The sequence below is a fragment of the Hyperoodon ampullatus genome (assembly GCF_949752795.1).
Source record: "Hyperoodon ampullatus genome assembly, chromosome: 14".
Taxonomy (NCBI): Eukaryota; Metazoa; Chordata; class Mammalia; order Artiodactyla; family Ziphiidae; genus Hyperoodon; species Hyperoodon ampullatus.
Window position 1 is genome coordinate 34,583,800 of NC_136927.1, and position 27,694 is coordinate 34,611,493.

General features: G+C 47.2%; 1 protein-coding gene across 4 annotated transcripts in view; it reads left to right on the forward strand.

Annotated features, from left to right (window-relative positions):
* ABCC1 (ATP binding cassette subfamily C member 1 (ABCC1 blood group)) overlaps window positions 1–27,694 on the forward strand; it is a gene marked incomplete at its 5' end in the record, with an annotated part of 134,780 nt that overhangs the window by 15,975 nt on the left and 91,111 nt on the right. For all 4 annotated transcript variants that reach the window (XM_079719164.1, XM_079719165.1, XM_079719166.1 and 1 more), the window contains 2 exons: window positions 23,193–23,369; window positions 26,159–26,284. In XM_079719164.1, the coding sequence (XP_079575290.1) occupies window positions 23,193–23,369; window positions 26,159–26,284 (303 nt within the window). The remainder of the gene's footprint in view (window positions 1–23,192; window positions 23,370–26,158; window positions 26,285–27,694) is intronic.

Below are 27,694 nucleotides of genomic sequence, written 5' to 3' on the forward strand. Positions count from 1 at the left end.
CTCCAGCAAACCTGAGAAGTATACATGTGGATGTGAATTCAGCATATTGCTGCTCCCCAAGTACCTTATAGAAATTGAGGAGAAGGGAGCTCATGGACCCAGAAGTGGTTGAAATAAAAACCCTTTTCCGAGGCAGATCCTATCTGAGTGTGTGTTTCAGGAAGAACACTGTGCTGGCAGAGAGGATTTCTCTCATGGGGCCAGGCAGAAACCGTGGCCCTTGGGAAAGGGCTGTACGTCCTTTGTTGAGTAGGAGGTTTTATTGCCTCCTCTCTGCCTGGGTTTGGCAAAAACAACCTGGCCTGGGCAAGGGCCTGGGGAAGGAACTGTGGAGACAAGAACGCAGCTGGCAGGTGGAGATTATCAGATCAGGCTGCTGGGAGTTTTGCCCTAGGTGGCCTGGTCAGGTAGCTTGACAGTTACACTCATCCTCCCGCACCCCCATTAAAGTTACTCGAGTTGTTATGGAGCCGTGCTGAAGAGGTGGGGCAGGGTGGTGATTGCCTCTCTCCTAGGATTAGCTTGGCTAACAAGTAAGGGCAGCTTTCATGTCTCCTTCTTGATTCTGGAAACTTAGGGAAAAGCCTCTTGCCATCCTTCATGGTGCAGTAAGATTAGAGAAGAGGCTGGGGCGTTGAGAGAGGCACACCACATCTCATCGAATCCAGGAGGCCGGCAGTTGTGACATGCATCCCAATTTCAGGGATGCTAGGCTATGAAAACGTGGCCAGCAGAGATTGTAGGATGCACTGATCTTGAGATGCAGATAGATGTCACGTGACGAAACATGGGCCTTTGAATTGATGCAATAAGATAATAGTTTCTATTTTCTTTCTGGCCGCGCAGCATGCGGGATCTTAGACCAGGGATTGAACCCGTGCCCCCTGCAGTGAAAGCGTGGAGTCTTAACCACTGGACCGCCGGGGAAGTCCCAAGATAATAGTTTCTGATCCCTCCCTCTTCTGTGTGTTATTGCTCTAGGTCCAGTGCTAAGTACAAGTGAAACCACAGCCTCCCTGCCTCATGGAGGCCAGTTGGGAGATGTTTAGGGGAAAATAGCAACACAGGGAGCCAGTGTAGCCTCCGCTCAGATCCTGGTTCTGCTTCTTGCCAGCAGTGTGACCTCAGTAAAGTGACTTTACCTCTCTCTGCCTGTGTTTTCTCATGTGTGCACAATGGTAGTGCCTGCCTCATAGAGTGCTAAAATTAAATGAGTTTATATACAGTTATGGTGCCAGTCCTATCACTGCGAAGTGCTTTTATTATTACTGTTGCTCTCCATCGTTGTTATTACCATCGTCTTCATCATCATCATCGTTATACAGCAGTCCCTGCTCTGGTCCAAAGTGAAATCTGAGGATCTGGGAGGAAACAGAGGTGGAAAAAGTACAGGACAGCGATGTAGGCCCCTTGATTGGCCCCCAAGTTAGCCACCGTTGACTTCTGGTCTTCCGGGTAACACGGTCTCCTCGGCCCAAGTCAGGGAGCATTTTCATTCTGTTCCTCAGTTTCCGCATCCGTAAAATGGAGACTAGTGATAGGACCTGTCTCCTCATAGGTTTGTTTCAGGGATTAGATAGGTTGAGACTGTGCCTGGGGCTATTTAAGGACTTTCTATGAGGGTACCTAAACCTCTCCAGAAAAACAAGACCTCCCTTCCACCTTCAGCACCAAGCATTTCTGTGATGTGGGATCTTCCCCTAACCCTTAATCACAGCTCTTAGGTGGTTGCAGATGGTGTCACAGCTCTTGTTCTTGGTCTGCTTTCACATGCAGGTTAAAAACCCTCATCAGAGGGCGTAAGCCTGGGTGACCAGTGCCTGTCCCTCTCTGTTGGTGGCCTCTCCAGGGCTGGAGGTGGCCCCGGCTTTGGTTCGTGACAGCTGGGTCATTTTCAGCAGGATCCCCTGCCACTGTTTGCTCAACTCTTGCGTGCCTGGGAGCTTCCTGGTTGTCACTGAGAATGGCCCAGCATGTGAAAATTGTTCCTTTTCTTGCTGTTTGAGTTATTTCCTTTGGGCTTGTGCCCATAACTAGGATTGTTGGGTCACAGGCGGGGACAGAGTCTCTGGCTATTCTTTGCGCGTTTCTGGGTTGCTCTTCAGATAGATTTATTCACCCCTTCTTTCATTTGTTGAACAAGTCTTTAATGAGCACCTCCTGTACGCAGGTGATAAAGGACATGATCCTGCTTTGGAGAGATTACAGGTAGGAGGGAAAGAGAGACACTTAGAACTCAAACGGGAAGTAGTTGATAGTGCAGACATGCAGGGCATTTGCAAAGCTCTGGGGACTGTGCTAAGCTCTTTATAAGTCCTAATGATTCTGTCCCACAGTAGTGGAGTAGAGACTGATGGGGAAATGGAGGCAGAGAGAGGTGATGTCACCCAGCTAGTAGATGGCAGAGCTAGTTTCAAACCCAGGCCATCTGGCTCGAGTCTGGTTGGTAACCCCTGTCCTGTGCTGCCCCATAAACATAGGGGCATGAAGGAAATACATGGGGTTTGATCCTAGTGAGGAACCCGGGAGGGGGGCGCTTTAAACCGGTAGGCCTCTCTTCTCCGGCATCGCTGGAAGGATGTGAAGGAGCTGGCCTGGCCAAGGGCATTCCAGGGCCAGAACAGCGGGTGGGAGCCCCCGAGGTGGGGAAAAACCTGGGTGAAATTGAAGGATAGTGGGGAGGCCATCACAGCTAGAGCATCAGAGTTCAGGGGGAGAGTATCATGGGCCAAAGTAGGGGCACGACCATGCCTTACAGGACCCGGTAAGACTGATGATCATAACTAACAGTCACGGTGCTCGTCAGTCCCAGACGCTGGACAAAACACTTTCCATTTAATCCTCAAAAACAGCCCTATGAGGTTAATAGACTGTTATCATCCCCATTTTACAGATGGGGAAACTGAGGCTCAGGGTGGTTATGTGACTTGCCCAAGGTAATACAGCTCATATGTAGCAGAGCTGGGATGGGACCCCAGCTGTTTGGCCCAGAGTCTAGGCTCTCAAGGGTGGCACCATCTCCACCGTGATGGGAGTGTCCCTGGTTGTCACAATAGTGGCCTGTTGGACAGTAGCCATTGTGGGTGCTTCCAGGTCAGTGGCCATGGTAGGAGGACTCAGGTGGGCCAGAGTGGAGACTTTTCTGACAGACTGTCTCAAATGACTTTGACTAAGCCTGGAGCAAGACAGATGAAAGAAAGTCTCCTTGGGGAGGCTTCAGCATTCTGGCACATGGCTTTATGAGCTGTTATCCTCACTCAGACAATGATAACGACACCAACAATAATAGTGGCAGTAATAATATAGTAGAAGTAAGCAGCAGCAAGTTCAACCCCCAGTGGCCACCCCCTCCCCTAACACTGGTTTTTTTTGTTTGTTTATTTATTTATTTTTTGGCCATGCTGCACAGCATGTGGGATCTTAGTTCCCCAACCAGGGATTGAACCCGTGCCCCCTGCAGTGGAAGTGCGGAGTCTTAACCACTGGACCGCCAGGGAAGTCCTGTAACGTTGAGTGTTTAGTCCAGTGAGAGATGAGTGGCTCAAAGTCAGAGAGGTGGAGTGACTCCCCCAAGGCCACACAGCCAGGAAGCGGTGGTGATAGGATTCAAGGCCTTTAGCTCCAAAGCTTGTGCTTTTGGCCATCGAGTTGTGGTCCTCTTCAGCAGTGCCTGTGATGCTTCTTGGCGTGGATGCGGAACACAGGGTTCAGATTTCAGTTGGGAGTAGAGACCTTGGGACGTGGAGATGGGCGAGCCGGGACACTCTGCGTTGGAAGGCTCTGGGGCAGGGGACTATGACAGGATGTCTCCAAGGGATTGTTTTGAGGATGAGGTGGCTTTCCCAGTTTCCTGTTCTTGGCCCTATTCAAGAGAAGGGAATGAAAAGAGTAAGCCAGGAATTTTCTCTCTCGGTTTCACAATCCCTTGGAGCTTTTGCAGCATATAGGTGATGCAGCACTTTCTTGGTGAGAACCCTAAGTGAACCTCCCCTTTGCTTTGCTTAACTTGTTCAGGCCGTGGCCTGTCCTCCCAGTCCTGTTTGTCACCCAGTCCCCTCCTGGCACTTTGTTCCACTCACATGCCCTAAGCTTGTCCAGCAACTGCCTTCCATCCTGCCATGTCCCCCTCTTAGAACACCGTTCCCTCCTGTCTCCATATTGGCAAATCTGGGCCCCCTCCCCTTAGATTTTACCTACTTCAAGAAGACTGCTGAGTTCTCAAGTGGACATAACAACAATGACAATAACTTCCACTAATAGAGTGGTCACTGGGTACCTGTCTGTTGTCACATGTGTATTTTCTCAGGGAGGCAGGACCTGTAGCAGTGAACCAGCCTGCCTGCGTTGAAGTCTGCTTTGGCCACAAGGCTGTGCCACCTTGGGCAAGTTCCTTTACCTCTCTGTGCCTTGGTTGGTTCCTCGGCAAAATGGGAACAATAGTACCCACTTCAAAGGGTTGGGGGCGAAGATGAAATAATGTGATGTGTGGATTCACTCTTCATGATGACTCTGAAAAGCAGGTATTATTGTCCTTGCCATGTGGATGAGGAAGCTGAGTTTTCTTCCCATTCGCTTTGTGAATTAACCCTTCTCTCTTTTCTGGAAGTGTCTTGCCATTTATGTGTATGTCTTCGATGGCACTTAGTGCTTTCAAAATCCTTTAGCCATTTATGCACCTGTCCTACCTTCTGGACAAAGTTCTAAGCTCCTTGAGGGCAGGATAGGATGTGGATGTTTCTGGTTCACCCCTGTTACAAAGTGGGGCTTAGGAAATGTGTTAAATGAATGGATGGCAGGTGGGTGGGTCTTGAGAGTCACTAGGTGTTGGCAGGAGTGGGGCCAGATGGAAAAGCTGTTAAGACAGTGGATCAAAACTGGGGCAGTTTAGCCTCTAGGGGACATTGACAAGATCTAGAGACATTTTTATTGTCATGACTGGGGGCGGGGCAGAGGATGCTACTGGCTTCTAGTGGGTAGAGGCCAGGGATGCTGCCAGACATCTCACAGTGCAGCCCCACAGCAGAGAATTACATGGCCCCGAATGTCGCTAGTGTGAAGGTGAGAAACCTTAGGTTAAGGGAACAGGTAAAATCTAGTTATAAGCAAGATAACAATGGGAAAAGACATTGCATTAATTCTTTTTTTTTTTTTTTTTGCGGTACGCGGGCCTCTCACTGTTGTGGCCTCTCCTGTTGCGGAGCACTGGCTCCAGACGCGCAGGCTCAGCGGCCATGGCTCACGGGCCCAGCCGCTCCGCGGCATGTGGGATCTTCCCAGACCAGGGCACGAACCCGTGTCCCCTGCATCGGCAGGCGGACTCTCAACCACTGCGCCACCAGAGAAGCCCAATTCTTTTATTTAAACAAGTGCAAACAAGTCCTGTCTAGATGTATCCTCTTCCTGAGGTGATGAAGTGGGGGTCTTTGTGTATTTACTAATTTTTTTGAAGAGTGTTAGGTTCTAAGGACAGCATATATAAGGTGAAAACTTCACGGAATTAAAATGACGCTGGGTGTTATTCATCTTTTTAAAATAGCTTTATTGAGATATAATTCACATGCCAGGTAATTTGCCCATTCAAAATGTACAATTCGGCAGCTTCTAGTATAGTCACAGAGCTATGCATCCATCACCACGACGTCTTTGGGGGGAGAGCGGGATGCAGAAGAAATAATGTATAAAATTAGCAGCATCGGAAATTGCTGGCATTCAGTGATTCTTGACCTATATCCAGGGTTGGCAAACTTTTTCTGTAAAGGACCAAGTTGTAAATATTTTAGGCTTTGCAGGCCAAGAGGCAAAATTGAGCCATGCCATTGGCAGAAGGCCAATTGTCATTTTTTACATTTTAAATTAAAAAAAAATGTGGAATCCGTTCCTAGTTTGGGGGCTGTACAGAAGCAGGCAGCGGGGCAGATTTGGCACATGTTTTGTAGTTTGCCAACCCTTGTCCTGCACAAACGGCAACTCATATGGTTCATCTTAGTCATATATTATACATGATATATACTATATTGCATATTCCATAACAAATGTAATATAAAGTATTAAATAAGATAATATATGACATCGACAAATAAATAATATCTGAAAGAAATATGTAGTGACAGAGTGTGGTGAGTGCCCGAAGGAAACATACAGAGTTCCATGAGGTGGTTAAATGAGGGATTTGTTTGAGCAGGGCTTGGGGGGTTGGGCAGGACCCCCTGAGGAAGGGATGTTTCGGCTGAGAATGGAAGGATACCTCTGAGTTGAAGTCAGGGCAGAAGGAACTGGCCGTGTAAAACCCTGAGGCATAGGGTGGTCCAAGAACAGCAAGCCAGGGCTAGACCCAGAGGCTGCAGTGAGGAGTTTTAGGCAGAGTGTGATGGGATCGGGGTTGCAGGTTGAAGCTCTCCCCTTGGCTACTGTGTGGAGGATGGACTGGAGGAGGATCGGGCCACCTGTTAGGAGACTGGGATGGAATAAACACTTACCAGGTGTGGGATGAATCGAAGCAATCACGTACCTTCTAGCGGTGTGTCACTTTTTTGTTTTATTATTTCAAGTTAGGATTCAAAAGGATTTCTTATTTATCAAAAGGTCGTGGCTAGGGACTTCCCTGGCGGTGCAGTGGTTAGGACTCCACACTCTCAGTGCCGGGGCCTGGGTTTGAGGCCTGGTGGGAGAACTAAGATCCCGTAAGCCACGCTGTAGGGCCAAAAAAAACCCCTAAAATCATGGCTATGTCTTATTCCAGCAAACCCATACGCTCTCATTTCCTTGATGATCTCTCTACCTTTCAGTGGCTAGCTGAGCACTGCCCAATAGAAATATAACACAGGCCACATATAGAATGTTAATTGTCTGGTAGCCACATTTTAAAAAAACAGGTGAAATGATTGTAATAATATATTTTATTAAACCCAATGTATGCAAAATATTATCATTTCAACATGTAATTAATGAGATATTTTGTATTCTTTTTTTTCACCCTAAGTCTTTTAAATCCGGTGTGTGTGCTTTTTTAGCACATCTCAATTTGGACTAGCCTCATCTTAAGGGCCCAATAGCCCCAGGAAGCTGGGAGTTACTGTATTGGACACTGAAGGTGTAGGTGTTTTCTCTTATTTTGTTAAAAATTAAACATTATATAATAATATTATAATATTTATAGAGCTATATATACCTCCAGGAATTACATACTACTTTATTTACTGATTTCCACCCCCAGGTTTATTGAGATATTATTGACGTACAACATATGTAAGTTTAGGCTGTAAAGCATTTGATACACATGTATATTGTGAAACAATTACTACAATATGGTTACTTACCACCTCCATCCCCTCACATTAATTACTTTCTTTGTTTGCATTTTGTGGTGATAATTGTTAAGACCTACTCTCTTAACCATTTTCAAGCATACAATACAGTATCTCATCTTACAACTGGAAGTTTGTACCCTTTGACCGGCATCTCCCCACTTCCCCCGCCCCCAGCCCCTGGCAGCCACCATTCTCTCTAGTTGAGTTCAGCTTTTTTGGATTCCACATGTGAGTGAGAACATCACACTATTTTGTCTCTCTCTGTCTGACATTTCACTCAGCAAGATGCCCTCAGGGTTTATCTGGGTTGTCACAAACTGCAGGATTTCCTTCATCTATGGTTGAATAATATTTCACTGTGTATATGTATGTGTGTGTGTGTATCACATTTTCTTTACCCTTTCATCCATTGATGGGCACTTAGCTTGTGTCCACATCTTGGCTGTTGTGAATAATGCTGCAGTGAACATAGGGTACGGATATCTCTTGGTGAGTGATTGCATTTCCTTCGGGTGTATTTCGTCCTGTTTTAAGGACTACATTCCCACAGGAATCCCTGGGTCAGCGTTTATCTTTAGTTTGGTGACTCTCATTGTGTATCTCCAGGTTATCACACTTAACCTGGGCCACCTTGTTTTCCGCCCTCGTGGCTTACGAGCGATTAAGTGAAGCCCTGTTGGTCTTTGGGTCAGGCTGTCCGTGTTTTCTTTAGCTTAAGGAGTAATTTCTAAGGGAATTCATTGTGTCATTGTTTGGAATAGCAAAAGCTTGGCAGCCACCCAAGTGGTAGGCAGTAGGGACTGTGCAGAGGGGATGGGCTTATGGGGAAGAGGGAGACTGGGTAACTTTTTACTGTTTGCCCTTGTATTTTACACACATATGTACGTAACATATACTTAGTTAAATTTGAGTCATGTGTTGCCTGTTAAAGTGAAATTTAAAGATGGATTAATATTTTCCATCATTCCCCGCTCCCCAAATCATACAAAAGTGTTTCCTAAGCAGCTCCCCTGTAGGGGGAGGCAAGGATGAGCCCGTCCTTCAGGAAGATGTCAGAAGTGCCCCCCGGGCCAGCAGAACCCAGGGCGTCAAGGAGCATGTGCTGTGGAGGCCGAGTTTGATTCAGAGCAGGACCAGGTCAGGATGAGGTGGGGACCAGGGCCTGCCCGAGCTCATGGAGGCCTGCAGGAGTGTCTGCTCGCTGGGGACACCGCTGGTCCTTGTGCCCTGCTGGCTCTGTGCTGTGTGAGTTTCCCATGGCTGCTGTAACAAATCACTGTAAAGTAAACTTCTGGCTTAAAGCAACACAGATTTATTCACTTCTAGTTCTGGAGGTCAGAAGGCCAGGGTGCGGTTCTGTGTTCCTTCTGGAGGCTCTTGGGGAGAATCCATTTCCTTGCCTTTTCTAGCTTCTAGAGGCTACCCACGTTCCTTGAGTCGTGGCACCGCCTCACTTAGACCCCTCTGCTTTGGTCATCACATCTCCTTGTCTGACACCCCCCACCCTTTTCCCTTGTAATTCCCTTGTGAGTCCATGGGGCCCACCTGGATAATCAGGATCATCTCCCATCTCAAGATCCTCAACTTAATTACATCTGCAAAGTCCCTTTTTGTCATGCAAGGCAGAACACCCACTCATTTTGGGGATTGGGATGTGGACATTTTGGGGGGCTCTGGCCAGCACGGTTCCTGGCACATTGTAAGGGCTCAGAACATCTTTGTTGGGTGAAAGAATCATTTGGTGAGGCTGGAAATGTGGAAGGGACATAACAAGAGGTGGATCTGGCAGTGACATTTGTTGACCACCTACTGTGGACTCTGGCTCATGGTTAATTGAGTGCATGTTTGCATCATCTCATTAATATTTCCATTTTACAGGTGTGGAAACTGAGGCTTAGTGGCTTGCCCAGTGTCACATGGTGAGGAGCTGAAACTCCATCTGCCTGATAAGGGGTGTGTTTGGGGAATAGGGCCTCTAACCTTGGTAAGGGCAGGGATTCTCTTAAAATGGGGTTTCTCAGCCTCAGCATTATTGACATTTGGGGCCGAGTCATCCTCCGATGGGCAGCTGTCCTGTGCATTGCAGACGTTTAGCAGCAGCCTTGGCCCCTAGCTGCAAAATGCTCATAGCGTACCCCGCAGCCCCACTCCAGGAGTGACACCAAAAATGTCTCCAGAGCTTGTCAGATGTCCCCCGGGGGAAAACTTGCCTCTGGTTGAGAACCACTATCTGAAAACATAAAGCAGATGATGACACATCAGATCCACAGTCTCCATGCCATTCAGAGTGAGAGTCAGAATCCCGACAATGGCCTGTGAGTCCTGCACAGTCTGTCCTTCCCCAGCTCCCACCTTCCTCCCTGACTGCATCTCCCAGTTTTCTTGAATCATATTGGCCTCTCTATTATTGCTCCCAAATGCCAGACGTGTTCCTATGTCAGCGCCTTTGCACTGGCTGTTTACTCTGCTTGGAGCGCTCTTCTCCCAGATTCTTTTCCCAAATGGCCAGTCGGCTTACTTACTTGTTTCTTTCAAGCCTTTACACACATACGCCTTCTCAGCAAGGTCTTCCCCCTCCTCTGAGTCCTTTTGTTGTTGTTTTTTTGTTATTTTTTTTTTGGCTGCACTACTCGCTCAACTTGCAGGATCTTAGTTCTCAGACCAGTGATCGAACCTGCGCCCTCTGCAGCGGGAGCGCAGTCCTAACCACCGGACCGCCAGGGAATTCCCTCTCGGAGTCTTTTTATTGTTTTTTAAAATAAATTCTGTTTAATTTTATTATCTCATCCTTTTATTTTTTTAAAAAATATTTATTTATTTATTTGGTTGTGCCAGGTCGTAGTTGCAGCATGTGGGCTCCTTAGTTGTGGCATGCCAACTCTTAGTTGCGACATGCATGTGGGATCTAGTTCCCTGACCAGGGATCGAACCCGGGACCCCTGCATTGGGAGCGTGGAGTCTTAACCACTGGATCGCCAGGGAAGTCCCCCCTCTCTGAGTCCTTTTAATCATCACTCACACACACTATATTTTATATAATGCATAGTTTGCGTGTATATATATTTCCTCTAGTTGACTCTGTCTCCTCTCATCAGACTAGACTGTCAGATCCAGGAGGGCAGCCCTTTGTCCTGCTGTTCACTGCTGGGTCCTCAGCACCTACAAGGGTACTCAGTGGATGGATAGATGCTATCCCTTCTTTTTACTGCTGTGTCCCCAGGCATGTTCCTGTGCCTGGCACATGCCTGACCCCTGACAGGTCCCTGGAACATGACCAAATGGAGGATTTGGTGAAGCTCCAGAGTCTGATAAGAGGAGAGGAGTCGGCAAAGGGGTCAGGGCTGGATGGAGAGTGCAAGGACAAGTGTGTAATTTGCCCATGTGCTCACTGGGCGGGCTGGGGTCAAGACAGGTCAGAGCACACTGCCTGCTGCTGACATTCAAAACACCTATGATGGGCAGCCGTGGCTGTTTCCTTCTTGGCACTCGAAGTCCTGTTCAGGCAGAGTCTTACTTTTGCATGTCACTCCTGTCCCTGTCTCGCCAAAGTATCCAAGTCTGCAACTTGGGCAGGGGGGCTCGGTGAGGATTTGGGGCTCTTGCCTGGGCATGGCCAGGGCCCTCCCGGGCGCTGGGGGTAAGACCTGGATGCTGCCCCGCCCCTCCCCCCAGGTTTCTGGGCTTTATTCTTAGCTCTGGTGAGTCAGAGGGGGAAGGAGGGCCGGGGCTCTGCCCCCAGCGTGATGCTGGCACCACTGCCTTCTCCACCGCTGTGTGGGGGCTGTGGCCTCAGGCCTCTCCCAGATCTCTTCCAGGACTGTGTGGGGCAGTGGAGGCTCCCTGCCACCTCTGTAAACAGGATTAATGTCCAGAAGCCCAGCAGGTCCCCTGACCTAACTTGGGCCTCCCAGCATTCTTTTTCTCGGCTTCCCTTTGCTCCAGAGCTGCCCCTTTGCCAGGGATCTCGCACCCGGGATGGTTCTGCATATGGACTTTATAGATGGCCTGTTGCCTCCACGTCCGCCCCTGCCCCTCCACAGTGGGCCCAGTCGTTGGCTGTGTCCTGCAGATCTCCTTCTTTCCTTTGCTGGGGGTGTTGGCCCCGGCTCTGGAACCACCCTCTCTGGGTTTGAATCCAGGCTCTGCCAGGTGCTGCCCGGGTACCTTACGACAAGTCTTCTCACCTCCAGTTGCCTCTGTGTCCCTCCCTGTAAAGTGGGAATAAGACAGAACCTACCTCATAGGGTGGTGATGATGATGAAATGGAACGATGCACACTGAACCCAGAACACGGAGCCTGTCGTTACAGTCAGGGCTCGGTAAGAGCTGCCTTCTTACTGCTGTTATTGCTGTTGTTAGTCTGAGTCTCAGCCCCCTGGGTTTGCACCTTCTACCCTCCCACTCCCAGCCCCTGCCTCCGATGAGGCCGCCCCAGGCAAGCTGAGCACTCACCCCCGCAGTCTGAGTATTGGTGCCGTTATTAATCCTATTTTGCAGATGAGCGGTCAGGGTGGAAGAGAGGAGCTAATTTTCTGAAGGTCAGGAGCCAAGTGAGCAGCAGCGACTAGATTCAAACCCAGGCCCACCGGTTCCAGGGGCCCCACTCTTTTGTGGCTATTGCTGTTGTTTGTATTCCTTTTATTCCCTTTCTCCTTTTTCTCCCTCCCTCCCTTACTTCTCCGTTTCTGAAAAGGTGGACGGGTGCCTGGGTCCCTTCCGCCTGCCTTGGACATGTTTCCTCCGACCTCTGGTTGCTCCTCAGCCTCTCAGATCCTCACCCTGAAACTCTCTGTCCCGTCGCTCTTCCCCTTCATAGCAAGTGTTGTCCTTTGTAATTATGTTTTGATTTGTGACCTTATGTCTTTAATGGACTGTGAGTCTTAAGAGGGCAGGGTCTGCGCCTGCTTTGTTCCCATATCCCCATGATTAGCCCAGAGCTTGGCATGCAGTAGGCACTCAATACATATTCATTGCATGATGGAATGGATGAATGAATGAATGAAAGCTTGCACTTGTGTTTGTTGATTAGTCTCTTGGCCAGGAACTGAAACTGGAGCCTTTTGGGTCATCTCATTTAACCCTCCCGATCACTCTACAATAGGTGGGTCCTGGAATTAGTCCCATTTCACAGATGAAGAAACAAGGGCCTGGCAAGGCCACTGCATTAGGGTAGTGGGGGCAGTTTTGCCCCCCAGGGGCACATTTAGCAGTCTCTGGAGACATTTTAACTGTCACAGCTGGCTGTGTATGTCACTTGCAGGTTATGTGACCTCAGTTTCTTACTCTGTAAGAAAACTGTAAAATGGGTTTAAGTATAGTACCTGCCTCCTAAGGTGGTTTGTGAGGATTAAACCTGATGTGTGCTATTGGCATCTATTGGGTGGAGGTCAGGGATGCTGTTCAACGTCCTACAGTGCACAGGCCATCCCCTCAAAGAATGTTCTGGCCCCAAATGTAAGTAGTGCTGAGCTTGAGAATCCTTGTTTTGGGGCACGTATCTGTGACCCGGAGGAGATTAGAACCCAGACCTTGAACTATCGTTCTTAACCATCACCCTGCATTGCTCACATTGAGTGGATGGGTAGGGGGAGTTGTAGAAGATTCTGTGTCTGAGTCAGCACATTGCTTCTCCATTCTGTGCCCATGAGCTTGGAATCCCCAAGGCCTGAGGACAGTGTTGCCTTGCAAGCTGCCTCTGGTGGGACGGTGGGGCCACTGGCCTCGCAAAACGCTTAGCGCTCCAAGCACCTGGCTGACGGGTGGTGGAGCCCGGGAATTAAGACCTCAAGTGTCAGACAGACTCTCTATGGGTTCAAATCCCCGTGTTGCCTGACTCTTCCTGGCTCTGTGAGCCTGAACCAGTTCTGTAAACTCCCTGGGCCTCAGAGTCCTCACCTGAAAAGGGGGAGTTTTCACATTCCCGACTTTGTAGGGCTGTTGTGAGGTTTAAATGGACTCACGCTTGGAAAACACTTAGCACGGGGCCTGGTGTGGTCACTGTGCTTTTATGATAGGCACCCAATAAATATGTGCTCTCTCTTTATTCCCAGCCCAGCATTTAGAAATTTCTACTCTTAAACTCCTGCTGCTGCTATTTATTTATTTAAAGTGTGAACTAGTTTTGTTTTTGTTATTTTTTAGAGGTAATACATGTGGAGTAAAAAAATTCAAACAGTACAAAAGATAATAAAACAAAAACTAGTAGTCGCCTTCCTCTCACCAGCTTCAGCCCTACCCCCTGGAGATAATCACTCTTCATGTTAACAAAAATGTTAGCTTTTGTTGTTCTTGTCCCCTGCTAAGAAAATTTCCCTGCCTAGGCAAACGTCTATATACTCTTTTATACTAATTTTAAGTGGGAGAACAGTAGTACATGCATATGATAAAAAATTGCAGACAATACATTTGCTACGTGTATAGAGGCATCTGCACTGGGATTCAAATTCTTGGCTGTCCATACTGCTTGCAGGCTGTGTGACTTGGCCTCAGTTTCTGTGTCTGTAAAATGGGTTTAGTTATAGCCCTGCCTCCTGGAGTTGTTTGTGATGTAAAGCCCTTAGATCAGTCCTGGCACATGATACTAAGAACCTTACTGACTCTTTCGCTTTCCATAGATAGTAGAAGGTAGCACACGTTTCTTCATTTGTTTCACGTCTTCGCTCAGAGGACATCTTGGCTCAGAGGCCTTTCCTGTCCACCTGATATAAAAGTAGCACCCAGTGCCCACCATGATCCTCTGTTCCCTTGATTCTTCATCAGGTCATTTGTTGCCTAGACATACATAGAGTTGTTTGTTTATTTGTTTAGTATCTACCTCTTGTGATAGAATGAAACTGAGAATGGAAACCTTATTTACCTCCGAATGGTACTGGCACATAGGAATCTCATGACTAATAGTTGTCCATTGAACTTCCCTCGTGATGCAGTGGTTAAGAATCCGCCTGCCAATGCAGGGGACATGGTTTGAGCCCTGGTCCAGGAAAATCCCACATGCCACGGAGCAACTAAGCACGTGCGCCACAACTACTGAGCCTGAGTTCTAGAGCCCGTGAGCCACAACTACTGAGCCCGTGTGCCACAGCTACTGAAGCCCGTGCACCTAGAGCCCGTGCTCCGCAACAAGAGAAGCCACCGCAGTGAGAAGCCTGTGCACCGCAACGAAGAGTGGCCCCCGCTCGCTGCAACTAGAGAAAGCCCGTGTGCAGCAATGAAGACCCAATGCAGCCAAAAATAAACAAACAAATAAATAAATTGATTTAAAAAATTGTCCAATGAGCCTTAGAAACCTGATGGTTGTAAGTTATTGAGATAATTGAATGGGAAAAGGGATGTTCAGGCCCCAGGGGAACAGCCTGGTACTAGTAGGTCCTCATTACTCAATAGTGTCAGAGCAACTCTGCTTACAGATGCTGGTGATGCTGAGTGGCAGTTCAAGTTCATAATCGCATCCCCCGCCCATCCTCCTCTCTGCAGCTTCCCTCCTGTCCCAAGGTCGGCCAGCTGGGTCCAGGCAAGACCGTTTCCATTGTCTCCACAGGCCCCAGCCAAGTGAAGCTGTGTCGGCAGGCCGGGGCTGTAGGGGCAGCCCTGCAGAAACCTTAGGCTCTGGCCTAGGGCACACCTGGTACCTGGGCGCTCCTCTCCAGAAGGATTGCAGCCCTGCAAGCACCTTGATTTTAGCCCAGTCAGACCCATTTCAGATTTTTGACCTCTGAAACTATATGATAAGAAAAAGTCTGTGTCATTTTAAACCACGAAATCTATGGTAATTTGTAACAGCAGCTGTAGGAAACTAATATAGGTAATTGGTAATTGGTAATATAGGTAATTGGTTCTGAATTTGGTGGTGTTTTGGGGATTCACATCTTCCTCTTGGCCCAGATTCCCTGTGGGTGAAGGCATGTGCTCCAGAAAGCTCTGTTAGAATTCTTATATTACCCATCACTAGGAGTTGGCATCAGGGGTGGGGTGGCTCAGTAGTCAGGCTTCCTAGGTTTGAGCCCTAGCCTCATCCCTTACAGGCTGTGTGATCTTAGGCAGATTATTTGACTTCTCTGTGTCTCAGTTTCCTCATCTACCAAGTGGGGATCAAAACAGAACCTCCTTTCTGGGTGATCATGAAGATTGAGTTAATTCACATAAAGTGCATGGAAGCAATACCTGGCATACAGTTAGTGCTCAGTTAAAGCTAGGTGGTGTTATTATCGATAACAATATAAGATTGTCGTATTAAGAGTATAATGCTATAAACTTCATTTATTTTTATTACTGATGTAAGAATTAAGATTAGTGACAGTAGTCCTTTATTGAGTGTTAAGATATGACACTGAGCTGTATGTATGTAATTTTATTTAAACTGCAGAATAGCTTTAGGAGATGGGTATTCTTAGCTGTTAGTCATAGGTAAAGCTCAAAGAGGTTAAATAACTTGTCTAAGGTCACATAGCGAACAGAGAAGGAAATTGGACCTGTAAGAAAAGGGACAAGGGGACAGATAGTCTTTTGGGGAGGGGAGGAGGGGTGATGGGGAAAGAGAATAGGAAGAGAAGTGGGTTCCAAAAAGTCAACTGAGGCGGTTATAAATAATAGTCATAATCAACACTTATTAGGGCTTTTAGGATCTCCTGTGGAGGAGAAGGTAGTAGCTCCATTTTGCCGGTGGGCTTTTTGAGCCTCAGAGAAGAACAGTGACCTATCCAGCAGTATGCTGCTAGTAATGTTGTATCCCTAAATTCACTCGTGTCAAGTTCTGAATCACGTTGTTATATAAAAGTTGACGTAGTGGATCAGAACTTGTATTACTAGGGTGCTTTGTATTGTAAGTGAGAGCAAATTTATTTCAAACTTGTGTAAAAGTGAATTTATTGGAAAAGTCCAGTGGGAGGGTGGGCTGCAGGTGAAGCTTGATCCAGCAGCCCACAAAACACCAAGCATCAGTTTCTTTCATCTCTGCCTTTCCGATGTCAGCTTCATTCTCACACTTGCCCTGGTGGTGCCACCCCTTCCTCCCCACTCCTAACTCTTGGTGCTTCCCTTATAAATGGCTGAGACACCTGTCAACCCCACATCCTCACTCCGTGTCACTGGGGACAAGAGAGTATGTGTCCTTGTAGTGATTGGATTGACTGGGATCAAGTGCCCATTCTGGAGCTAATCACTAGCATGTGGGTAAAGGACTCTGCTGACTGGCTGATACTAAAGAGGACCTACCCCTGGAGCTTTGCCCCAAGCATGTGGCTGACAAGAGGATTTGCTTACGAACAAGAGCCAGCGGCTGTTACCAGAGAAGGGAAAATGTGTGTGGGCCTTGGACAACGTAAACCCACTGCAGCATGGCCTTTGGGAAAATGCTTTATGTCCTGGTGCTTCGATTTCCTCATCCGTGAAATGGGGATAACAGCAGTGCCTCTTCTGAGGGCTGAGTGATGTGCCTGGCCGATCCGTGCTCAGAATGTGCTGGTTGTCATTATTCATCTGAGAGAGAAGGGTGTGACCTGACACCACACAGTAGAAATTGTATGAACTTCCAAAGCTTGTGGGCCAAGCAGGCTTGGACTTGTTCCCCAGATCCTCGAATGTCAGCACTGGAGGGAGAGGGACATAAATGGATGACGAAGGTGTCCTGAGAAGAAAAGCCTCAACTGGGGGGATCAGGGGTTGCCCTTTCTCTAAGATTTCCATGGGCCGGGTTCCCGGAAGTGCAGAGCCTGGGCCAGCGCTGGTGACTGTTTTCCAGACTCCTGGAGCTGAATTTTGTTTCCCAGTAGTTGGGCTGATGGACGCTCCATTAGCAGAAGCAGGGAACGGTGGTCCGACCAGCTTGATTTCTGAAGCTCCCTGCGTTTGGAGGTAGAGCCCCTGAGGAGGAAGACTGTGGTTAGCTGTCGTCTCTGGGGTCGGGGCAGTCTCAGTGAGTCGTTCTTCCTTAAGAGCAGCTTTCGGCATTCCCTGTTTCCCCCAGAAACCCCACATAGAGGGGGCCCCACTGCCTGTCTTCAGGGGTTCTCAAGGGGATTGCACAGAGGATTCATCAAATTCCTGGCAAGTGAGGGACATGCAGGAGGCCTTTGACCCTGTTACGTCACTGCTGTGACAGTGTTGTGGTCAGGGCCACTATTGGCGGGCGGTAGTGGCAGCGGGGATGGTGCAAGTTCACAGTCACAATCGGATTTCCTCTTTTCATGCCCCCCCCGTCCTTCCGCCTCCCTCCCGTCTCTGCCCTCTCTGTCAGGGCTGGCCACCTGGCTTTAGCAGGAAGCCGCTGTCTGAAGAATAAACCCCTTCCTTTGCTAAGCATTTCTCTGACCTCTCCTTCCCCGGAGTTCTGTGTCCTTAGATGCTCCCCAGCCTCCTCTTGCTCACTTCCTAACTTGAACTTTTCTTTGTCCCTTAAGCTTCCTGACTCTAGGCAGTGCTGGGGTTAGTGGTGGAGATTATTATTAATTATTGGTGTCTGCAACTAATAGCCATCACTTACCAACTCTAGACCATGCCAACTGGTGCAGAGGATGGGCCCATTTGATACTTTTTCGAGGCCTGTGTGTTTTCCTGACCACAACTGGTAAGGAGATTGAGGCTTGGAGAAGTTAAGTGACCTGCCCAGGTTCACATGAGGTCAGAGCCTGAATTTTAATCCACATCTATCAGACCAGAAAGCCAGGGTCATAGCCAGGTTCTACCTTGATGGATTGTTTGTTTTTGTTTTTTTTGAATTTTATTTTATTTTTTTATACAGTAGGTTCTTATTAGTTATCTATTTTACATGTATTAGTGTATATATGTCAATCCCAATCTCCCAATTGGATTGTTTTTTAAATAACAAAGTAGGGGGACTTCCTGGTGATGCAGTGGTTAAGAATCTGCCTGCCAATGCAGGGGACATGAGTTCGAGCCCTGGCCTGGGAAGATGCCACATGTCGCAGAGCAACTAAGCCCATGAGCCACAACTACTGAGCCCGTGTGCCACAACTACTGAGCCCATGTGCCTAGAGCCTGTGCTCCGCAACAAGAGAAGCCACTGCAACGAGAAGCCTGTGCACCGCAACAAAGAGTAGCCCCCGCTCACCGCAACTAGAGGAAGTCTGCACGCAGCAATGAAGACCCAATGCAGCCAAAAATAAATAATAAAAAATAAATTAATTTCAAAAATTATTTTTAAAAAAGGAAATAATGCTGGGGAGGGGAGACATGGTTTGGGCCATTTGTTTACTCAGTAACCTTTGGGTACCTGCTGGGTGAGGAGGAGACGGGTCAAAAGTAAATACGACAGTCCTGGCACTGAGGTCCTTGCGTGGTCCTTGCAGGACAGAGGTATTGACAGACACGTGAGAAAATCGTTGCAATGTACAGGGGGTGTCCTGATGGTTTGGGGAGTGAGGAGGAAGGCTTCTTAAAGGAGGTATCTGAGTTGGGTTTTGAAGGGTGAATAGGAATTTGTTACTGTGGAAAGACTGTGCAAGAAGAGCTTCTAGCGAGACATATCCCAAAGAACCATTCATTTGACTAGCAATTGGGGAATGACTTAAAGGCAGGGACCATGGCCTTCCTGAATCTCCAGTGCCTTGAGCAGTGCCTGACACAGGCTTGATAAATCCTCCTTTGAGTGAATAGTGGAGTTGACACTTTGGGAAACAGGGCAGGAGAAATTGTAGAAGAAACAGATGGGGCTTGAATGTGGAAGGCCTCATGAACCACAGCAAGGATCGGCTCTGAAAGGTGATCCGGAGCTATTGGAGGTTGTTACCCAATAGCAACAGTTGTGGTCAGGGCCACTGTTGGCAGGCGGGGGTGATCAGATCTGTCCCACTTAATATCACAAGTATTTAAGCCTATAACTTTTCCCCTAAGGAGGAGAACCGGACTGCTTTTAAATGCAAAAAATGGCAGGATTTTCAGTTTCACTCATCGTAAAGAGAAAAGAAAGTTAAGCTACAGGGAGATATGTTCCACTATCAGATTGGCAGAGATCAAAAGCTTATAATATATTGTGGTACGGGAAGTAGTTACCCTTGTACCTTGTTAGGTGCAGTATGAACTGATGGTACCCGTTGGAGGCAGTGTCTGTTTAAATTTTATTTTATTTTATTTTATTTTATTTTTTTTGGTGGGGGGGTATGTGGGCCTCTCACTGTTGTGGCCTCTCCCGTTGTGGAGCACAGGCTCTGGACGCGCAGGCTCAGCGGCCATGGCTCACAGGCCCAGCTGCTCCGTGGCATGTGGGATCCTCCCGGACTGGGGCACGAACCCGTGTCCCCTGCATCGGCAGGCAGACTCTCAACCACTGCGCCACCAGGGAAGCCCTCTGTTTAAATTTTAAATGCATACACCTTTTGATCCAGCAGGTCTGCTTCTAGAAAGTTATCTTACAAATATGCTTGCTTTGTGTGCAATGAAGCACTTACTAGGTTATTTATTCATGGCTTCATTGTTTCTAAGAGCAGCCCAGTGCCCAGTCAGCAGGAGGCTGATGATATAAGGTCAAGTCCATCCATACAATGGAATACAAAGCAGCTGGAACAAAGAATGAGGAAGTGTGCAGAGCAGGATGATCTTTCAGATCTGTTATTAAGAGATGAAAGGAAGGTACAGAGCAGGATGTGTGGAGTATGTTTCTCTCCATTTGATAACAGAAAATACGTATTTATTTTTGTTATAGATGCATAAAATATTTTCTGGAAGGATACACAAGAAACCGATACTGTCACCTCTAGAGAGAGGAACTGGGAGGTTAAGGACCAGGAATGGAAGGTGGCTTGTCAGTTCTACTCTTTTTTCAAAAGAAATAAAATTAAGCTATCAAGAATAAAGTAAATGTGTGGCACTGATAGAGATCAGTTTCTAATGTTAAGTAAAAAAAGCAAGGTGTGGAACCGGTACGTATTATGGTACCTTTTGGGGAAGCAAAGTAGGTATGCTATATTTGGAAGAATATGCAAGGTGTTAGCCATGGTAGTTTTGCCTGTGGGTTAGGAGGCGAGTGCTGAGAGTTCAGGAAGGAGGATTTATTTTTCACAGTGTACCATTTTGTGTAGTTTGGGAAAATTTTAGCATGTAAAGTAAATGTATTACCCATTAAAAGTAAATTAATACAAAGAGAGACATGGATGAATGTCTCGGTGGATGGGTGGGTGGATGGATGGATGGATGAGTCAGTGGGTGGGTAGTTGGGTGGATGGATGGATGAGTCAGTGGGTGGGTAGGTGGGTGGATGGATGGATGGATGAGTCAGTGGGTGGGTAGGTGGGTGGATGGATGGATGGGTGCATGGGTAGTGGGGGTGGGTGTATGGATAGATGGTAGATGGATGGATGAGTTGGTGCATGGATGGATGGATGGGTTCATGGCTGAGTGGATAATTATATCTGATGCACGTATGGATGCATAGATAAATAAGATAAATTTGGCTGTAGTGGGGAGGACTAAGTGGGGCCCGGAGGGGCTGGAAGCAGGGAATGGCTAGAAAGCTACTGCAGGAGTCCAGGCAAGGAATAATTGGGGTAAGGATCAGGTTATTGAATTGATTCACATAGGAGCCGAGCTTCTTGTATACCTAACTGTGTATATTAAGTCCCAGCGTTCTTTTCTTACTAGAAAGGCAGATGCCTTTGGAATGAGCTTTTTCTGGCAACTGCCCATAAACTGCTTTGTATATAATAACCACCAACAGTTTAATCCCCATTTTCACCATCACCTTAAGAATTATAAGTGGTGTGAAACCAATTAAAATAGTCTTTGATATAAACTACTCCTCTCCATGCTCATTCTTATTTCCAAGGCTGTCTTCCAGTGCCCAAGTCCAGAGCCATGACCTTTGTCCTTTTAAGGGTTTCTTTGTGTCTACTAGTTTCCTGGCTAAATCCCTTGGTGTATGTTGACCTTTTAAAGTTTACTTTTCAATGATTCCTTGTTCTTTGTTCTGGAAAAATGACCATTTATATCATAGAATAATTAAACCTCTGAAGAACCAGTTTGGGTACTTAATACCTAGGTCTCTCTCTCTCCCTCTTTTTCAAGTCAAATCCTTTTTTTTTTTTTTTTTTTTTTTTTTGCGGTATGCGGGCCTCTCACTGTTGTGGCCTCTCCCGCTGCAGAGCGCAGGCTCCGGACACGCAGGCCCAGCGGCCATGGCTCACGGGCCCAGCCGCTCCGTGGCATGTGAGATCCTCCCAGACTGGGGCACGAACCTGTGTCCCCCGCATCGGCAGGCGGACTCTCAATCAATGCGCCACCAGGGAAGCCCCCCAAATCCTTTTTTTTAACCATGTTAACCATTTCTAAGTGTACAGTTCAGTAGCGTTAAGTATACTCAGTGCTGTGCACAACTCTTTTGAAAAACTCGGAACATATATTTTGATTGATCATCAAATGTATCTTTAAGTGAAATGGTCTGCTTGTTCCCATCATTTTCTCTTCTGTAACGTTCTTTGATGTGTCTTTAAAACTTGCATGGAGTTGTAAGAATCCAGGTTCCTTGGAGTTCCTTGGTGGTCTCACTTATCTGATTGTGGGAAGGCTGTTGGAACCGGAGCTGTCTGGAGGTGTCTGGAGAGCACATCATCCAGTGGTGGGGAGAGAGTGCTGGGGGGAAGGGGCTGCATGGGGACTGGCCAGCTGGGCTGCATGGACCTTATCCAAAGACTGGCTACTTCTAGCTCCTCCCAGTGGCTGTAAGGTGGGAATATGGGCCCAGTGCTGCCAGATTTTCTGATTTTTTAAAAGAGACACTGGAAATCCAAGTTTTACATGAAATTTCCTGATTTTTAAATGTTGGCAGCTAACATAAGATTTTTTTTTTTAAAAAAAAGCATGCTTAAAACACCAACAACAGTAACAACAAACAATCTGCGAGCCATATCAGCCTGGGAGCCACCTGTTTCAGTCCTCTAATTTCATCCCACCTAATTATGGTAGAGATAGGAAATTGAGACCCCAAGATAGGGTAATAACTTTTCCCAAAGTTGTATAATGGTTCAGTGGTCAGATCAGGACTTGAATTAAATTTTCCATTACGGAAGTCTGAAGTTTATTCTTGGGCAGATACAGATATACCTGGTCTATTTATGTATGTATCTATCTACTTATCTATTTGGCGTGTCTCTAATGAAATACAGGTGGCTTGTTAAAAATTAAAAGTAATTAAAACAAATTTGTTTCTGAGGCTGGATAGCTTAGTGGTTAAATGCAGGAACTCCAGAGCTGAATTCCCTGAGTCTGAGTTTGGCTCCACATCTTACCAACTGTGAGATACTGGGCAAATCACTGAACCTCTCTGTGCCTTAGTTTTCCCTCCTGAAAAAGGAATGATAAAGTAATTACAGAATTAAAGGAGATAATACATATAAAGGACTTAGAATAGGGCCTAGAACATAGAACTGCAATTTGGATGTTATCCATGCTGCTGCTGCTGCTGCTGAAGGTGGTGATGATGGCAGTGCTGATGGTGCCGGTGAAAGTGATCGCGATAGCGGTGATGCTGATGACGTTGATGGCAGTGATACAGGGATCACGGTGATGATAATGAAGAAGAATAATAGAAAGTTCTTAATTCACGAGATTGTAAAGTAGGAATGATTTCTATGACTAAACGACGTGTCAGTTTACAGAATACCCTTTAGGATTCCTTTAAATGGCAGTCTCCATCTTTTGTATAATAATGGAACTTACCACAGGTCCCAGAACTTGTCTGTTAGGTGAGATGAGATACACCTTTGTTCGTCGTTCCTTGTTTGTAGTCTTTCTGGCTACGAATCTTTCCAGTTTGCCTGTTCTGCCTGGTAGGGCCTCGTTGTTCTCAAACCCCATGACAGCTAGTTTTGAACTCTTCATGGGCCCCTTGTCCAAGCTCTTGGGGACGTCCTGTTGACCTGTGCCTGTTTGTGTCCTCAGGAGTGGAATGTCACGTGGAACACCAGCAGCCCCGACTTCACCAAGTGCTTTCAGAACACCGTCCTCGTGTGGGTGCCTTGCTCTTACCTTTGGGCCTGCTTCCCCTTCTACTTCCTCTATCTCTCCCACCATGACCGGGGCTACATTCAGATGACACATCTCAACAAAGCCAAAACTGTAAGTCACGTGAGAGTTTATCATGATGTGTGTGTTGTGGGTGTGTGTGTGCTGGGGTGGGGAATGGTGGTTGTGAAAACTGACATGTTCCTTCTGCTTAATTGGCCCTGAGTTCCTTTTACTGGGAGACAGAATAATAATGTGGTGGGTAAAGCCTGGGGCTCTGAGTTCAGACGTGGGTTCAGATATCGGCTCTGCCACTTACTAGCTGTGTGGCTTTGAGCAAATTTCTTTTTTCCTTCCAGTTTTATTGAGATACAATCGACATGCAGCACTGTGTACGTTTAAGTGTACAGCATAATGATTTGACTTACATCGTGAAATGATTATCACAGTAAGTTTTGTGAACATCCACCATCTCGTATAGGAACAAAATCAAAGAAATGGAAAGAAAGTTTTTTCTTTGAGCAAATTTCTTAACTTCCCTGAGCCTCAGTTCCCCCATGTTTATAGTGGGGGTGATAGGATCTGTCTCACGAGATTATCCGGAGGTCTTCCTCCCTGACCAAGGATGTCTTTTTATTTTTTTTAAAAAGATTTATTATTTATTTATTTATTTATTTTTGGCTGCGTCAGGTCTTAGTTGCGGCACGCAGGATCTTCGTTGAGGCATGTGGGCTCTTTGTTGTGGTGCGCGGGCTCCAGGGTGCATGGGCTCTGTAGTTGTGGCGTGCGGGTTCCAGGGTGCGTGGGCTCTGTAGTTTGAGGCACATGGGCTCTAGTTGTGGCTCGTGGGCTTAATTGCCCCGTGGCATGTGGGATCTTAGTTCCCTGACCAGGGATCGAACCCGCATCCTCTGCATTGTAAGGTGGATTCTTTATCACTGGACCACCAGGGAAGTCCCAAGGATGTCTTTTTAATTTAAAAAAAGTTTTTATCTTGAAAGAGTTTCAAACTATAGAAAAGTTGCAAGGATGATACTAAGCACTCCCCCAGCCCTGTATACCCGTTACTCATAGTCCCTGATTTTTAACATTTTGCCATATTTAACATTTTAACCTCATCCTTCTCTTTTGCTCTCTCCATATACACGTATTATTTATTTTTTTCTGAATCATTTGGGAGAAGCTAGCATCCACCACGCCCCTTTACCTGTGATTCTTCAGTGTATCTTTTCTCAAAACAGGGATATTCTCTTATATAACAACAGTACAGTAAATTCAGGAAATTTAACATGGACACAATACTTAAAAAAAAAGCCTACTGTGTATATTCCAGTTTTGTCACTTGTCCCAGTACTGTCCTTTCTAGCACCCCCCCTCCCCCAGTTCAAGGTCATGCGTTGCATCTAGTCACACTCTTTATTTTTCTGTAATTTTGGAAGAACTTTTCACCTTTCTTTGTATTTTATGACATTGGCATATTTGGAGCGCATGGGCCAGTTAGTTTAGAGTCAGTTCCTCAACTTGGGCATTGGGACAATGTTCCCTCATGATTAGATTCAGGTAATGCCTGTCTGGCTGGAAAACTACAAAAGGGATGTGGGGTCCTTCTCTGGTTACATCTAAGGCCTCATGGTGTCCATCTGCCCCTCGGTGATCGGCTTAATTTTGTTCCTCTGGTCAGCGTGTCTGGTTTCTCCGCTGTGCAGGTGCTGGTTTTCCCCTCATAAGGATGAGCTTTCTTGGGGAGACACGTGAAGGGCATGTATACACCTGCTCCTCATTCCACTGTCTCCTCTTGACTTAGCATGTGTCTCAGTCCTTTTTTAAGCCACATTTCCCAAAATTTATTTCCATAAGCCCTTGGCAAACAGGAAAACTTGAGTGATTTTACTGAAGCTGTCCCCTTGCCTATAATACCGCCGTCCAAACCTGTCTCGTCAGACCACAATCCAAGCCTATCTCAACATGCTGTCTGCTCCCCTATCCTCAGCTGGATCTGATGTCTTCCTCTTAGACTTCTGGAAGCGCTTTGTACTTCTCTTGGGGAACAACATCTCCCTTTAAAATGTAAATCAGATTTTATCTGTGCCTTGCTCAAAAAACCTCTAGTGGCTTCTCATTATAGGGAATAAAACCTGGACGTCCTCACAGTGGCCCCGCTTGGTCTGGCTCCAGGCTCCTCTTCAGCCATCTCCTACCGCACCCACGGCTCATGCCACAGCAGCCGCAACCCTACTGAACACATTCCTACCTCAGGACCTTTGCACTTGCCCTCTGCCTGAATTGTTCTTTCCCTCAAATAGTCACTGTTGGCTCTTTACCCAGATGTCACCTGATGGGAGAGGCCTTCTCTGACCGCCCTATCTAATCTGTTTTATTTCTCCTTATATTACTTACTCCTTGCTGGCATTATAGTATGTATTTTTCAGTTTGTTTCTCGCCTGTTTCCTTCCACTGGAATCGCAGCTCCATGAAGGCAGTGACTTCTGTCTGTTTTATTCTGTTATATCCTTGGCATCTTGGCAAGTATGTGGCCCACAGTAGGACCCCAGCAAATTTTGGTTGGATGAATGGTCATCGTGAGAGGCACCCTGTGCAGGCTGCTGGGGTTACAGATGTAGATAAGCCAGAGACTTGCTGCGTTTTCAGGTGCTGGGGAGAATAGTGAGCACACAGAGTCGTGCCTGTGGTGCAGGAGAGATACAGACCAGTGTGGGATGGCCCAGGTGCTGGCTCACCCTACCTAGGGCTTGTCTGTGTTCCAGAGGATACATGCTGTATCTGGAGACCACAGTTGATGGTTTAGGGGGTGGCTGGTGCTCCCAAGGCTGAGATTTTTGCACAGGTGCCGGGGGAAGTTCCGTTGCTGTCCGTTGTAAGATGTGTATGTACTTCTCTTCCAGGCCTTGGGATTTTTGCTATGGATCGTCTGCTGGGCAGACCTCTTCTACTCTTTCTGGGAAAGAAGTTTGGGCAAGCTCCTGGCCCCAGTGTTTCTGGTCAGCCCAACCCTCTTGGGCATCACCATGGTAAGTAGGGGCTGGCACTGTGGAGACCAAAAGTAGTGGCTGGCATTTAGAAATGAAATGATCTCACAGTAGAAATCCAGAAATATAGCTGTGTTAGGTGAATCTGATGGTCTTGTGGGGGGTAGGGAGGAAGGGATGATGGGGCTGAGGCCTAAAGGATGAGCAGGATGTTAAAAAGTTGAAGGGGCTGGGTGTAGAGGATGATCCAGTTGGAGAGAGTAGCATGTGCAAAAGTCCTGGGGTCGGAGAGAGAGAGTGAGAGTTGGCCTATGTGGCTGGGGCAGAGACAGTAAGGAGGGGAGAGCGGGGGAGCAGGAATGGCAGGAATTGCAGAGGGCTGACCCCGAAGGACCTCGAGCTTCAGGGTTAGTGGGTTTTGTCTTGTTTTTCATTCCTGAAGGTGAGTCCTAAACCTTTTTTGTGCCATGGACCCCTTTCTTCTTTGCCAGTCTGGTCTCCTTCTCAGAATAATAATAGAACACATAGGCTTACAAAGGAAACCAATCATACACACATATGTATACATATGAAGATTTTGTGATGTACATTTATATTTTTACTTGAGGTTTAATTTACGTAGGGTAAAATTCACTTTTTTCCATGAACAATTCATGAGTTTTGATAAACAAATATTGTCAGGTGAGTGCCATGTCTACAATCAAGATACAGAACAGCTCCATCACCCCCAAAAGTTCCCTGGTGCCGCCCCAGCGCTTCTCTCCACCTCTTTACCCCCCCGCCCCCGCCCGGCTGCTGCTGCTGTGTTTTCTGCCCCTATCACTTTGCGTTTTCCAGAATGTCATGTGAATGGAACCATGGAGGCTGGAGCAGTTTGAATCTGACTTCTCAGGCCCTGCGGTTCCAAAGATCTTTTTTTTTTTTTAAGTCACTCAGCGTGTTTGATTGTATGGATTCCACATGCACTGTTTATCCATTCTTTGGGTGCAGTACATTTGGGCTGGGAAACCAGTTATCTTTAATCACAGTTAGGAAAAGATTAAAACGCAAAATAAAAATATATGTGCTTCTTTATGAATGCATTTCAAATCAAGACCTACCAGCAACTGTGACTGACGCCTCCTTAATTTCCAAATAGCGATTGACCATACATGATAGTCAGAGACATCTTCAGGTATTTTTTTTTTTTTTTTTTTGCGGTACGCGGGCCTCTCCCTGTTGTGGCCTCTCCCGCTGCGGAGCATAGGCTCCGGACGCGCAGGCTCAGCGGCCATGGCTCACGGGCCCAGCCGCTTTGCGGCATGTGGGATTTTCCCAGACCAGGGCACGAACCCGCGTCCCCTGCGTCGGCAGGCGGACTCTCAACCACTGCGCCACCAGGGAAGCCCTTTTTTTTTTTTGGCCGCCGCTGTGCAGCATGCAGGATCTTAGTTCCCCAACTGGGGATCGAAC